At 46.6% G+C, this 15518-nt stretch overlaps 1 protein-coding gene across 1 annotated transcript in view; it reads left to right on the top strand.

The window, feature by feature from the left end:
* ADAM12 (ADAM metallopeptidase domain 12) overlaps positions 1–15518 on the top strand; it is a 397161-nt gene that overhangs the window by 319478 nt on the left and 62165 nt on the right. Inside the window, exon 12 of the mRNA XM_061404001.1 lies at positions 12772–12949. Coding sequence (XP_061259985.1) covers positions 12772–12949 — 178 coding nt within the window. The remainder of the gene's footprint in view (positions 1–12771; positions 12950–15518) is intronic.

Raw genomic sequence — 15518 nt, 5'->3', positions numbered from 1 at the left:
AGAGTCATCCTCACCGCTCTCGAGTTGCAGGCTGCCCTGATGGCTACCCCAGCATCGGGAGCTCAGTGATGTTAGAACAGGGCTGAGTAGACTTCAGCCTTTGTTGGATAGCTTGGAAGTATCTCCCATGACCACCTTTGCGATCATGTTTGGTTAAAAGTGTCCTCCCTGTTAGAAACTTGCAGAATGAGCAGATGTGACCACCAGAGGGGTCTACACAGGTCTGTCTCCTGGGGCGGGAGGCAAGGACACAGTTACCTCGACATGTAAACTGCCCTCTGTTAAGCCCTGGATCTGTTTAGTGTGTCAAAGCCCAAGCCCTGATGAGCCCCACGCAGGGACAGTGGTCTCTTCTTGTAACGAAGCCGAGACACCGCCTCTGGGGGGCTGGCCCCCTTTCGTGTGACACTGGTCCCCTGGCCTGAGTCCCCTGCCTTGCGGGACTGGATTCAGCAAAGAGCCATCAGAGCACAGAAGTAAAAGGGCTACTTTCTAGGAACACCCAGTGGCCGCCTACGCACCTCTCAAGTGACCAGAGCTCAGCTGGTCTCCTTCTTTATTAAAAATTCTGGCCAATTACATTTACACTTTAATTAATTTCCGGGGAGGAGGGGGAGAGGAGGTGCAGAGGTCAAAGATCACATGTTAAAACCATGAATTATAATGTGCCGGCAGATGGCTCCATTCTGGGCCCCAGGTGTTTGCTATTAACAATGGACATGTCCTACTAAGGACGTTTTTGATCATTCGCTCCTGGCCTGGTGGTTTTCCTTGCCGTCTGCGGCCCATCTGGCGGCCCGCGGGGTTAAGCATTTGGTCCTCGTGTGGTCACTTTCCATTCCTGGGCTTGGCACGAGGTTGAAGCCGCCAGGGTTCTGTTCTGCCATGTTAGCCCATGTGTTCAGGGTCACACCGGGTACCCCTGGCCCGGCAGAGTGGGGCTTGGATCCACACACCCCTCACCAACCCCCGGAAAACCCCCAGCAGAGTCCCATGCGTTCCAGTGGACAGCGCTGTCCTCTACTGGCAGCTTGCTGGGACCCACGGGCTCACAACCGCCCTCACGTGTGTGAGAGTGCAGGTGTGCTCCATAAATCCCGACATCCGGCCCCAAGGAGGTTCGGGGAGATGCTCAAAGGCACCCTTGGAGCCACAGGCACGGCGGTGGCCTTCACTGTTACCTGCGCCCCGCCACCTCCTCCTAGATGCCCTCACAGCTCCCCACCATTTATGCCAGGTCACATCCGAGGCTGTCCCGAGGGCCCTGCCCTGGGGGTGACGCGGCTCCTGGAGGCCTCCTGACTGCCCTCGAGGCAGCATGGTCATAGAGAAGAAGCACGGGCCTTCAGGTAAGCAAGTTGGGGTTTCAGTCTTGGCAGTGGAACCAAAGGACTATGGCAAGGTGCCTAACCTCTCTGCACCTCGGTTTGCTCACCTGTAAAATAGGAATGATATAGTCTGACTCACCAGGCAGTCCGTGAGCCAGGATGCCCACTAAGCTCCTGGCCCACAGCAGGGCCTGGCTCAAGAGTGGTAACTGCTTTTCATGCTTATTAACACAGACATGCGGAATGAGATGAAGTCAATAGCGCCTGAAACTGGGTGACCTTGAACGGCACCCCAGCCCTGCCAGGCTGCTGCTGACAAAGGCCAGTCATCTTGGGTGCAGACACCACCACCCACTCCAACAGGACATGCCTCTTGGTCGCTCCTAAATTCTTTGTGTGGTGATTATAAGATTTTATTCCAGGGCATAATTGTGAAAAATCTGAAGATTTTTCTCAAGACGGCCTCAGAACTTTGGGGTTGAAACTTGGCTGAGCAAACCCGTCCCAACCAAGACCTCTTGCACCCACTGCTGTAAGTAGGCCCTGCATCCCCCCTAGGAAGAGAAGACGGCATCAGCATGAGGCTGGTGCTCCTGGAGGACCTAGGAATGCGTTGAACTGGCCCTGAACTGTGAGTTACTGTTTGTTTTTGGAAAAGCTCTCCAAGCTGGTTTCGGATTTAGTGACAAAGAGTCAGGAGGTCTGTGTTGTCAGAGAATGGGTCGTGGGGAGGGTCAGGTCGGTCTGTCTGTGGTCACATTCCCCTCCCAGCTCCCTCCTAGGCCTGGGCTATGGAGGAAAAGGTTGCAGGAATTTGGGGAAATACGTTTTGGAAAAAGTTCCAGGAACTGAGAACCACTGCAACCACACAGCAGGTAACAGTCATCTAAACAGCAGCTTTGTGAGTGTTGGTGGCTCAGCTGGTTGTTTATGCTCCTAAGCCCATATTCTGGTTCAGCTCACAACAGCCCAGCCCTTCGAGAATGAGCAGCGTCTTTGACACCACATATGTATTAAATCGAGGGATCCTGTTTAACTGCTTGATCATGCCTTTGCCTCCTGAATCATCTTTCTCTCGAGTTGACTTGTACTTGCAGTTTTGCCATTTAAAGAGGGCTACGCTGGGGCTACAATTGTCATAAAGTCTGTACCCTGTTGAAAAATGTTTCTAAGCGCAAGGCACTGGCGACCTGTAACTCAAAATAGCCAAAGCAGCACCTCTAAATAAGGAAGAGAGATACACATTCTTTCAGGCAAATACTGGCAACTAGCATCTTTGAAATTAACCAAAGACGCTCCCGTTTTTGTGAGTCTCACTTGTCCTCTCCCTCAACACCAGAGGTAGTTGTTGTTATTCCCAGTATAAATGTGAAGACTGAGACTTGGGTGTAAGACTGAGCTTTAGTTTTAACAGATGCGTGCTCAGACTGAAGTCTTCCAATTTCGATTCTCCTCCGTCTCCTCTGTGCCTTGTAAAGAAGAGCCTCCCAGGCCTGTTGCATCCATCACTTTCACCGTCAGGAGAAAATAAAACTCCATTCCAGTTGTAGGAAGAAATCAGTGGGAAGCAGAAAGTCAGCAACGTATTTCCCCAAAACAGTATCCCTTTACCATCTAATCATTTATCGGCTGTAAAAGATGTGAAGTTTTCTTTCTTCATTTCCAATCGAGTTAAACAGAAATCTGGGTGACTTCCCATCCCTGATTTCCTGCGATGCTGGCTTCTCCTGTCACACGGTTGTGTCAGCTTCAAGCTGTTCTCAGCAGCTGCCCACGTTCTGCCATCCTTCTTGCTGCGGTCACCTGCCTTTCTTTCCTGCAGTCAGCATGTGGGCTGTTGTCACTCCCAGAGCTTGGAGCTGGGGAACCCCAGGTTCTTTGGGACCCAGCACACACTGATTAACGAGGCAAGGAAGTCGAAGAAGACGGAGAGCAGTGACCTGCAGCCCCGGTGGATCCGGCCTGATTGCTGCTGCTTGCCCGGGCTGCCTAATTGCCAAAAAGAGAAGATAATTCCCAGAGAGCTTTTGCAAGGCAGATAACGCCCTACTTCCACTGGCAGGCTTGATAAATGGTCTTAGTATGATTCACCCCCAGGAATACAGCCGTGAGACACACAATAGGCTCCTACAAGAAAAGAGTTTTCTGACTGCACATTTGTCAAAGTAAAAGTAACCCCTAATAATGTTTTACTTGGCAGCTTGGTGACGGCTGAAATATTAAGCTGTGACTGCATTTATGGTGGGAAGCCGTAAGTGGCATTCCGCTTTTGGAAAGTAGGTTCTGTGTATGTGTTTTCTCCAGAATCAATGCAGCTGTCTGTTTCATCAGCTTTTTCTTTCTAATCTTGCATTCAGCATGGTAAATTTACCCCCAAGTGTCCTTGGTATTTAAATATTAGGAAAAAGGCAGACGTGTCTTAACTAAGAAGGTCACACCTAAGCAGGAGCCGGTCACCCTGGCATGGTGTCTGCAAGAAATTCTCTGCCTGTGAACTGAAAGCAGCCTTTTTTTCTGGGTCCTTACGTATAATCATTGTAAAGCCTTCTTGTGCCAAGGGAAAGTATCGTGCAGAAAGGCCTCTTTTCTGAATAGTTCTCCAGTTTTATTGCTTTGCATCAGCCTGTCACTGCTATATGTCAATTCAATTAGCTGCTGTCCTGACGTATTTGGGATGATTTATGAAAAGTATTAAAAAGCACATTATGATGAGTTTGCCAAAAGCTCTAGAAGAAACTGAGGCTTGTCTTTTTTAAACTACCCACCATGGGCTGCACGGGATCCTCAATGTCATGAACAACTACATGGCCTAATTCAATGTTCTTTTCATTAATTGTCTAAGGAGTAAGGCTATAAAATAAGGGAACAAAATGAGCTAAAAGAAGGCAGAACTATCATACTTTGGAGTTCAAAGCGAGTGGGAGGAATTTGCTTCAAAAGAGAAACATCTTTCTGTTCAGTCAGGATCTTCTGGCACCTTAAAGTACAACGATTAATCAGTTCAACTGCTCTAATATTTAACAATATTTGAAAATTCATTTGTGACTTGAATTTGACTTTAAGATTCTCATGAAATTTCTAGCACATACCTGCGGTCACGTAAGGTTTCAAAATGCTGTACATTGAGCTTTTCTTAGAAAAATCAAACCATGGGGGGAAAACAGAACTATTTCTAATTTAAGTGCAAGAAAAGTGACCTGCAAGGCACCTGGTTTGTATTTCTTATCATTCACACCAATAAGTGTGGCTTTGTCCATGTATTATCTTTATAGCATTTGAATTTTAAACCTAGGTCACTTGCTCCCAATCTTTAATTTTGATCATTTGGTAAATCACCAGCACCATCAGGTGATGAATAGATACACAAATTGTGATGTAATCTTACTTCCCATGGAATACTATTCAGTCATTGAAATAAATGAAGTACTGAGAGTGCTACAGCATGGATGACCCTTGGAAATACGTTGAAAGAAGCCAGACATGAAAGGTCACACGTTGGAAGGTTCCATTTACACGAAATGTCCTGACCAGGCAAATCCAGAGAGAGACAGCAGAGTTGTGGTCGACAGGAACTGGAGGAGTGGGGGTGAGGAGTGTCTGCTTCATGGGCTGGCTTTTTTTTTTGGCGGGGGGGGGGGGGGGCGGCGCTCAGGAAAACGTTCTGGAATAAGTGGTGATGTTTGTGTAACACCATAAATGCTGGGGATTGTGTATTTCTAAGTGGTGATTTTGTCATGTGGATTTTACTTCGGTTTAAAATGAAGTCACCCGGAGAGCTTGTTGAAACACAGTCGTGGGGCCCCCACCCCTGAGTTCTTCCAGGGCAGCAGGTCCAGGTGGGGTCTGAGCATCTCCATTTCTGCTGGGTTGCTGGGTGATACTGATGCTGGGACCACTTGAGGGGCTCTGATTCAGGCAGGTGTTGAGTTGAGAGAATGGTTCCTCCTCCGTATGTAAGTCCGAGCATCAGGGCCATACTGATCACTGTCCATGTCTCAGCAGTTTACTGTGGAAAATCCAGGGCTGAACTGATATCCTCAGTGAGGAGAGTTTTTTAAATAACCACACTTGGGATCAGATCTAGGCTCTGCCATCTCCCAACTTTGCTTTGCCTTTTTATTTTGCTTGTATGTTCAGTCAGGTACAACTCTTTGCAGCCCCATGGACTATAGCCTGCCAGGCTTCTCTGTCCGTGGGGATTATCCCAGCAAGAACACTGGAGTGAGAACTCTTAAATGCCTTCACCTCATTTGCAAAATATGGATAACAAACCTATTTCATAGGGTTGTTTTAAAGTGTAAATTTAAAACAGCATAAAGAAGAAAATATTACTATGAGAAAGTACCCACCCTATCATCTAGCTTAAAGCAGGTTCTCAAGTTATTCCAAATATATATACATCAATTCAATGTAATGAATATGCTTATATATTTGCATAATTTATACATGTGGATAAATGTGCATAATGTGAATGCATTTCTAGCATTTTAGTTATATGGGTGAAGAGGCAGTGAGTGGGCGTGTCCGGTAGTTCCCTTGACAGGTCAGCAAGGAAAGACGGGGAAGCCTGGAGCCACAGTTTAATCATCACAGGATCCTCCTCAGAGCTCTGAAACAGCTGCTTCTCCTGTGAGTGAGCAGATGAATGGAGGAGGAGTGAGCACGCCACCCAAAAGGCTTCATTTTGGTGTCATCAGAAGTTCAGAAGCAGGGTTGGTACCTGGGAAGCAGGGCGATGAGCTTGGCCGTGCCAAGCATTTTCCTGGAGTCATTCTTTCCTGTGGCTATGTGTGTAAATCAGGATTCTATTATAGTTAGATCTAATATTTGGTATCATCAAATTCCCTTATCTCTTGACCTGAAATCATTTTACTTTTTATTGAAGCATAGTTGATGTATAATGTGTCGATTTCTGCTGTACAGCAAAACGAATCAGTTATACACTCTTAGCCTTTCCTGTTACTGGTTTATCACAAGGTGCTGAATATAGATCTCTATGCTGTACAATAGGGCCTTGGTGTTTATCCACTCCTTCTATATACTAGTTTACGTTTGTTAACCCCAAACTCCCTTTCCCCGCCTCCCTCACCCCCCACCTTGGCAACCACACGTCCATTCTGTGTCTATGAGTTTGTTTTGTAGATAAGGTCATTAGTGTCGTATTTTAGATTCCATGTGTAAGTGATAACATATGGCATTTGTCTTTCTTTCTGATCGACTTCACTTAGCATGATAATCTCTAGTTGCATCCATGATTATGGCATCTGGCCCCATCACTTCATGGGAAATAGATGGGGAAACAGTGGCTGACTTTATTTTTATGGGCTCCAAAATCACTGCAGATGGTGACTGCAGCCATGAAATTAAAAGACACTTACTCCTTGGAAGGAAAGTTATCACCAACCTAGATAGCATATTCAAAAGCAGAGACATTACTTTGCCAACAAAGGTCCGTCTAGTCAAGGCTATGGTTTTTCCAGTGGTCATGTATGGATGTGAGAGTTGGACTATAAAGAAGGCTGAGCGCCAAAGAATTGATGCTTTGGAACTGTGGTGTTGAAGAAGACTCTTGAGAGTCCCTTGGACTGCAAGGAGATCCAACCAGTCCATTCTAAAGGAGATCAGTCCTGGGTGTTCATTGGAAGGACTGATGCTGAAGCTGAAACTCCAGTACTTTGGCCACCTCATGCGAAAAGTTGACTCATTGGAAAAGACTGATGCTGGGAGGGATTGGGTGCAGGAGGAGAAGGGGACGACAGAGGATGAGATGGCTGGATGGCATCACTGACTCGATGGATGTGAGTCTGGGTGAACTCTGGGAGTTGGTGATGGACAGGGAGGCCTGGCGTGCTGCGATTCATGGGATCGCAGAGTCGGACACGACTGAGTGGCTGAACTGAACTGAACACACCGTGGTATGATGTGCCACGTCTGCTTTATCCGTTCCTCTGCTGATGGACATTTAGGTTGCTTTCACGTCTTGGCTATTGTGAATGATGATGCTGTGAACATAGGAGTACGTGTATCGTTTTGGATACAGTTTTGTTTGCATGTATGCCCAGGAGTGGGATTGCTTGATCATACGGCAACTCTAGTTTTTTTGAGAAACCTCCATACTGTTCTCCGTAGGGGCTACTCCAGTTCATATTCCTACCAACAGTGTAGGAGGGCTCCCTTTTCTCCACACCTTGTCCAGTATTTGTTAGTTGTAGGTTTTGCGATGGTGGCTGTTCTGACTGGTGTGAGGCGGTACTTCATGGTAGTTCTGATTTGCATGAAACCATTTTAGATGACTGAATTCTGTCTCTCTCCGGGGCGCATTGGGTTAGGTATAGTTTTTAGGTACTCTCTTCTTCCCTGCCACACTGGTCAACCAGGAGGACTCCAGCATCAGACCCTTGTTTGTCAGTCAAAACTAGTTTGGTTTAAAAAAAATGTGGGGAGGAATACTAGTTTGAAATTATTATGAAAAGTACCTTAAGCAGTTATCAATGCCTGGTCCATGCAGGGCAATGCTCCTCTCCCCCTTTAATGATGTTCCATGGTCATCTTTTGCCATCCACCTGACCTCAGAGGGCCTAGGAGTCTTCTCTGGGGAGGGGGTCACTCCTCTGGGTATGTATCACTGAAAGAAGAACCTGCTGCTGTCTGCTGAACAAAGTCCTCTAGGACTGTCACACCTGCCCATACCCCTTTGCACCGGCTCCTCCCTCTGCCTAGAACATTCTTCCTCCTGGTGCATCCAGCTTCTTCCCTCAGATCCCAAATGCCTGCCTTCCTGTGCGGTCTTCCCTGATCATCTTCCCCTAAGAGGTCAAGACCTCCTGTATCCTTGCCCCCTGACCTGTCTTACTTTTCTCCTTCGTGTTCATTCCTTTCTAACACATAATTTACTCCCTTATCTTCTGTATTATCTGCCTGCCCCACCAGATGCAAGCTCCACCATGGCCAAGATTCGGGTGTGTGTTTTATTCACTCCGGTGTCTCCAGGACCTGGTACAATGCTTTGCACTCAGGTGTTGAATAAATACTTGCATAATAATTGAATGATGAGTGACAGGTTACTCTCTGCTCTTATTCCTCCAAAGCCTGACTTTCTCTAAATGTCCCCCAATAAGGCTCAGGAATATTCTATCAGAGAGAAATAGTCACTGTTCCCCATGATGAGAAATCATGAAAGGATGAAGGCAGGTGCAGAACGCTCCCTGGTCACATCGCCATTTGTCATCCAATGAGAGGTCTTGTAGGATGCAAGTGGCCTTTTTCCATTCTCCATTAGAGGGGAAATGTTGACCAGTCCCCATGGAGAGGACTGTATGGGAAAGTATGGGGAAGGGTTGCAGCCTTCCTAAAGGGTCTTGCAGCCCTGGGCTCCCTCAGAGCAAGTCAGGAAGGTCCAGATCGGAGGGAAAGATGCCCCACTCACTGTGCTCAGGGCAGGAGCTGTGAGCTGGCAGCTGGTGGAGGTTTTCCTTGTCCTGACTTTGAAGTCAGGTGTCACGCCGGTGAAACTGGGCTGCGTGGTGTAAGACCCAGCTCTGTGCTGGGAGTGATGGAACAAAGGACCGGTGTCAGTGACCTCCTCCACACCTCGTGGCTGTGCTGTTCTGTTGTTAAAACAGGGACCTCTCTATGACAGCCTAGAGGGGTGGGATGGGGTGGGCGGAGGGAGTTCAAGAGCAAGCGGATGGGTGGGTACCTACAGCTGATTCATGCTGATGTATGGCAGAAACCAATGCAACATTGTAAAGCAATCATCCTCCCGTTAAAAATAAAGTTAAAAAACAAGCAGATGGAGGCACCTCGAGGAATTAGTGCCTGGACGCTCTTCCTCAGAGCAAGGTTGAGAAGCTGTGAATTGGATGGATGTTATCCATGACACGAAACAAGAAAAAACTTTTAAGAGCATCTGGGCTTTGTCCTTCAACAGAATAGGAGAAAGGAAAAAAAAAACCTAAGAACAAGAAACGTCCTGTTACACAGATAACTCAAGTCTTATCTGACCATACCCAGCACAGACACGCAGTCATTTTTTGCTACTAGTGATCTGTTCTCCTCTCCCAGATGCTCTGAATTTAAATGCTGAACTTACACTGATCTCACTCATCTTGTTTCTGTTCCTTTTTTAATGTCAACCCCCACTAAAAAAAAAAATCAAAATGTATTTGTTTTGAAAGACAGTGAGATCGGAGTGCTTGTCGGAGCTGTGCCTGGAGCTGGTCTCAGCCCTGCACACGTCTTGCTGCCTTGGGAACTGGGTGGTTGATAACCCCTCCTTCACTGGGCTTCTCTCAGCTGCTGTGAATCTTGGTGTAAACCCTTCCCGAGGCTCACAGTCGATCCAAGTGCCTCTCCTAACTCCTTGTTACCGTTTTCTAGAAATCAGTTTCCTCCCAGAATGAACTGGCAAGCTCTCATCACAACACCTGGTTAGGCATTGTTGGCATGAGAGTGAGATTTAGCCTCCAGGATCAGGCCTGAGATGGGGCATTCTGGGAAAAGCTCACACAGGAGAAGGTTCAATCTCTTCTACTGCAAAGGACTGTTTTCTATCCCCTGTGCAATACATCGTATTTTCCACACAAAGCCCTTCTCAATGGACAGAATTACACTCTTTCTTATGGTTGGTCATCTGAAGCTATTCAGCATCACTTTGATACCAGGAATAATCAGTCTGTCTGCCCAGGAAAGTTACAGAGAGTTCAAAAGGAACTTTGTTACAGCACTCCAGATAAGTCTTGGTTTATTGCTGGTGTATCCGAGAGCAAGACTTTGCATGTATTAATTTGCCTGTAGATTAGAATTATACTTCAGAGTTAATAACTGAGATTGATAGAAAACACTTGGGGAGACATGAGGGTTACCCATTTGGCCCTGGAACTCATCACGGTCTTGAAATATTTCCAGATTCAGTCATTGAATGGTGGCTAGTCTGTCATCCTCAGGGAGACAGAGCAGCACGCGTTGGTTTGGCCAGTTGACTGGGATCCAATCATAATGTCATCCTCTAAACGTCAGCATGGGAGAGGATGCTTGGGCTTGCTGGTGGGCAGGCTCTGCTGGCTCACTAAGTGATAAAACTTGGGTTTCTGGTGGGCTTAGCCCTTATAATTGCTGCCTAAGGCATGGGGAAATGCGTTCGTAAGAGAGTCAGATGCTGTGTATATGTTAGGGAACACTAGCAGCTGTAGGAAGAAGCCCCGGTTTCCAGTGGCTTACCGTCCTGGGCGGGGGTTCCCTTCCGTGTGCTGCTGTGGGGCTCTGCGCTGTGCGGTGAGTCGGGAGCAGGTGACGTTCTGCCTCATTCCCTGCTAGGATGCTGGAATGCTCTGAACTCAGCTGGCCACAGGGAAGAGGAAGGAATCGCCACTTAATTGCATGCCATTTCACCCCTGCTAATTCCGTCACCAAGAATTGTCACACAGCCCGTCCAGGTGTGAGGGGGCTGGCACACCCCTCGCGGCCAGGGAAGGGAGAGATTGAGCTTTGTGGGGACATCGGCCAACTTGGCCACATCCTTTGCAGGCCTGGTTTTTAGAGACAAGAGCAGGACCCGCACTTCTGACCTCCTCTGTTCTTTTAAGGCTGTGCCTGAGGAGACAGCAATTTGCCCTTCATGGGTCCAAACCAGTATCAGCTGTGCTCTGACCACTGTCCCCCTGTGGAAATGATGTCCGTGAAGCCAGGGAGCTGATAAGCTCAGTCATTTGTACCTTCCCCCTGCCTCAGGGTAGCAATTGCCTTTATTACTATTTTTAATTGAAGTATAGTTGATTTACAATGTGTTAGTTTCTAGTGTACAGTGAAGTAATTCAGTTGTATATACTTTTTGATTCTTTTCATTATAGGTTATTAAAAGATACGTATTAATATATCATTCCCTGTGCTATATATTAGGTCTTGTTGGCTTTGTTGTTCAGTCGCATCCAACTCTTTGAGACCCCATGGGCTATATAGCACACCAGGCTTCCCTGTCCATCACCAGCTCGCAGAGCCTGCTCAAACTCATGTCCATCGAGTCGGTGATGCCATCCAGCCATCTCATCCCCTGTTGTCCCCTTCTTCTTCTGCCTTCAGTCTTTCCCAGGATCAGGGTCTTTTTCCAGTGAATCAGATCTTTACATCAAGTGGCCAAAGTATTGGAGCGTCAGCATCAGTTCATCCAATGAATATTCAGGGTTGATTTCCTTTAGGTTTGACGGTTTGATCTCCTTGCAGCCCAAGGGACTCTCAAGAATCTTCTCCTTGTTGGTTATCTGTTTTATATATAGTAGTTTGTTATCTGCTAACCCCAACCCCCTAATCTATCCCTCTCTCCCTTCTGCTTTGGTAACCATAAGTTTGTTTTCTATGTCTGAGAGTCTATTTCTGTAAATAAGTTTATTTTTATTATTTTTTATATTCCACATATAAGTGATATCAGGTGATTTGTCTTTCTCTGAATTCTCTTAATATGGTAATCTCTACGTCCATCCATGTTGGTGCAGATGGCATTGTTCATCCTTTTTATGGCTGAGTAATATTCCCTTGTACATATATGGACCACACCTTCTTCATCCATTCATCTATTGATGAGCATTTAGGTTGTTCCCACATGTTGGCTATCGTAAATATTGCCGCTATAAACATAGGTTGCATGTGTCCTTTTTAAATTAGTCTTCATCTTTTCTGGATATATGTCCAGGAGTGGGATTGCAGAATCATACGGTGACTCTATTTTTAGTGTTTTTAAGGACCCTCCATGCTGTTCTCCCTAGTAGCTGCGCCAATTTACATCCCCACCAACAGTGTAGGAGGGCTCCCTCTTCTCCACACCCTCTCCAGCCTTTATTATGTGTAGACTTTCTGATGATGGCCATTCCGAGCAATGAAGTTAGAAAACTTCCTCACATAGTTATATTACAAGCTACGGGTCCTGAGTCTTCACTCTCCATCATATCATTTCACACAGAACTATTAATGATGTCTGCAATGAGACACTGTCTAGAGTTGTCGATTTGAAAACCATCCAAGGATCATTTCTTGGGGGATAAAGCACCCGTGGCTTAGACGGTAAAGAATCTGCCTACAATGCAGGAGACCCAGGTTCCATCTCTGGGTCAGGAAGATCCCCTGGAGAAGGGAACGGCAAACCACTCCAGTATTCTCTCCTGGAGAATTCTGTGGACAGAAAGGAGCCTGGCAGGCTACAGTTCACGGGATCACAAAGAGCCAAGATATGACTGAGCCGGTAGCACTTCCTCATTCAGTGGTGCTGGAATGGTGCAGGATTGGACGCAGGGTTTAGAAGGTGCCTCATTTTAGAGCATTCAAGCTTTTGTTCACTGAGAGAGTGACCACCTGCCCAGATGATGCCCGTGGGTACCACTCGCACTGGCACAAGGAGGGTGATGCACAGCCCATTCTGTTCCCTGACGACTGACATCCGGCCTCCTTCCTGCAGGTTCCCATTCCCCATGATGTTCAGCAGCTGCAGCAGGAAGGACCTGGAGGCCAGCCTGCAGAAGGGCATGGGCATGTGTCTGTTCAACCTGCCGGAAGTGAAGCAGTCCTTCGGGGGCCAGAAGTGCGGGAATGGATACGTTGAAGAAGGAGAGGAATGTGACTGTGGGGAACCAGAGGTAAGAGAAACGTTTACAGGACATTTGTCTCACGTTTACAGCTGGGCCAACCAGCAAGAATTTGAATAGTGCTGGAGAATCAGGATGGGAAAGTCCTAGGGCCACCTTGAGCAAGCTTCATAAGCCAGGCTGGCCTTCTTGAATGCTAAGTATTGCGTGAATTAAGTTGTATCACTGGTTTAAAGAGATAAAGAATCTTCTCTGTTGAAGGACACGGCAGTCTCGGGAAGATGAGGACAAGAACAATGAAAAAGCATTTAGCTTTGAATTTGACAGAGAAGAAAGCCTTGGAATGCTGGCTTCAAATGGCTAGTAAACCCCAAGTCTTTCTCTCTGCAAGGTGTGCAGCCGGAGGGGAATTTGAATAAGCAGCGTTCATGTTTAACCAAGAGCGGCCTCCCGAGTTGAAATTCTGCCCTTGTCTCTGCAGCCTCCTCTGTATGTGTGACCTGAGGCTCCCAGTCTCCTGCCTCTCAGCTTGTCAGCTTTCAGAAGCAATAAGCCAGAGCAGAGAACATTTTTAATCCAGCAAAAGGCTTATTTCACCCTGCTTTCCAGCCACTGTCAGGACATTTTCGTGCTTTCATAGGGCCCAGGGTAAAGTTAATCAACATCAAAATTGTAGCAGCCATTTTTTTTTTAAATCTCTGAATAATCTTGGGAAGGAGAGAGAAAGGGCACAGCAAGACTGCCTGGTAAAACAAGAGCCCCCTCAAAGTTTGGAGAAGGTTGTGTTTAGAATAAATCAAAGTCACCCGGTTGCATAGCAGGCTGTCTACACGTGCGAGTCCCGCTCTGGGAGCTTATGCAAGCTGCAGTGGTAGACAAGTTCAAGGTAGGTATTAGCTAAATTCACAAATGGGCCTGGTGAGGGCTTAGGAAGAGCACATCTTGGAGGGCTGCTCTCAAAGGAGGATTCTAGGATGGAAGGAGACTTGTGCTGAGATTCTGAGACTTCCCGTGCATCGCTGTGTTCATCAGACAAACAGCTGGTTGTGGACTCCTCATCGTATCCCACCCTCTCCAATCCTCTGAGCTTTTCCATGGCAGCAGGAATAATCTTGGACTCTATCTGACCATTCCTGTAAGAATATTAAAAGTGAATATAAGTGCTCGGGGACGGGGGTTGAAGAGGCAGGTTGATCAAGTGTTTCTGTGCCCTTGCTAAATTCAGGATTCACCCAGGGTCACGGTGCTGTCCATGAGGCTGTTTAATTTTGCTCACAGCACACAAAGCTTGGTTACTACGCAGGAACAAAATCCTAATTATGGCCTTACAGAAACTCTTTTTGATGAGTGGAGGAAAACTTGAAACCATCATGGGATAGGTTATACAAAGGAGAAATTGTTCAGAGATTTTTTTCTAATTGCTTAAAGGAAAAAAAACAGTTTAAATTACTCCTGTTTCTCAGGAGAGGTCAGGTTGACTTGAAATGGTTTATCTTTTGTTTGAGCTCCTTGTAATTGTTTATTAATTTGAATAAATTTGGCAGCTCTCCCTGAAGCCATGAACTCTCAGGTTTGGGATGACTCTATTACCAGAGTCATTTATTCCATAGACCAGCATGACCACCGGCATCCCTTCCTCCCTCCACATCAGCAGGGTGAATGTCACCACGGTTACCATTTCTACCACATCACTGTTGTCATTTCCACCACCGCCTCATCTTCATCTCCACTGCCGTCACCAGCATCGCATCAGCAAATCCTTGAGTGCCTGAAATTTGCCATGGATATTGTGACCTTCTCTTTTACCCCCATCAAGGAGTCATTCAGCTTTGACAGGGAGGTTACTGTCTCTCCAGGCAACTTACTGCCTTGCAGGACAGATTTTTATGAACCCAGACTCCTTGCTTAGGCAGAGCTATACTCTCCCTGCATGTTATTCTATGTGGAGAGCCCTCATTTAATAAGTCCTTGATATCTGAAGAGAACTCTCAATCTCTTCATCCAGAGTTCTTTCTCCCAAGAAATCTTTGAAAGTCACAGGCAAGCTTTTTGCCTCAATTTTTAGTTTTCTAATTTTTAATTTTTTTTTATTTGTTGACTTTTTAAGGTTTAAGGTCACACTGCACTCTGATGGTATGAAAGCCCATTTCCAGGTTCCAAACTGACCAATACTTTAGTGAACCTGGGTTCTTTATTCCCCCACTCAGCGCTCAAGCACGGTAAATAACCATCATGCCTTTGTTTCCTATCAGCCCATGCATCCCCTGGACACCACCACTCTGGTATCACCACCTCGGTGAGTAAATGGGTCAGAACCACTGTCCCAGCTCACGATGGGACCCAGCTTCTGCTCTCAGAAATAATGGCCACTCTTTTCAAGAAGATGCATTGTTACCTCAGCCCAGTTCATGGTTACTAGGAACCTCTGCCTACTACCTACAACCCAAGAATGACAATCAGGGCATTTGCTGAAAATCCTCTCACGGCTTCATTACTCTTCAGTCGTTGGAGGCTGAGCGTTTGTCGACTCTGTTGAACTTCTCTATTGAACACTAAAATAATAGCTGCACCAACGGATGAAGCATTTGTCTCTTCTGATAAACAGAGTTCTGCAGAAGAA

This window comes from Bos javanicus, chromosome 26, assembly GCF_032452875.1.
Source record: "Bos javanicus breed banteng chromosome 26, ARS-OSU_banteng_1.0, whole genome shotgun sequence".
Classification (NCBI taxonomy): Eukaryota; Metazoa; Chordata; class Mammalia; order Artiodactyla; family Bovidae; genus Bos; species Bos javanicus.
The sequence above is the reverse complement of the archived record's forward strand: the minus strand, read 5'-3'. Positions and strand labels throughout refer to the sequence as shown.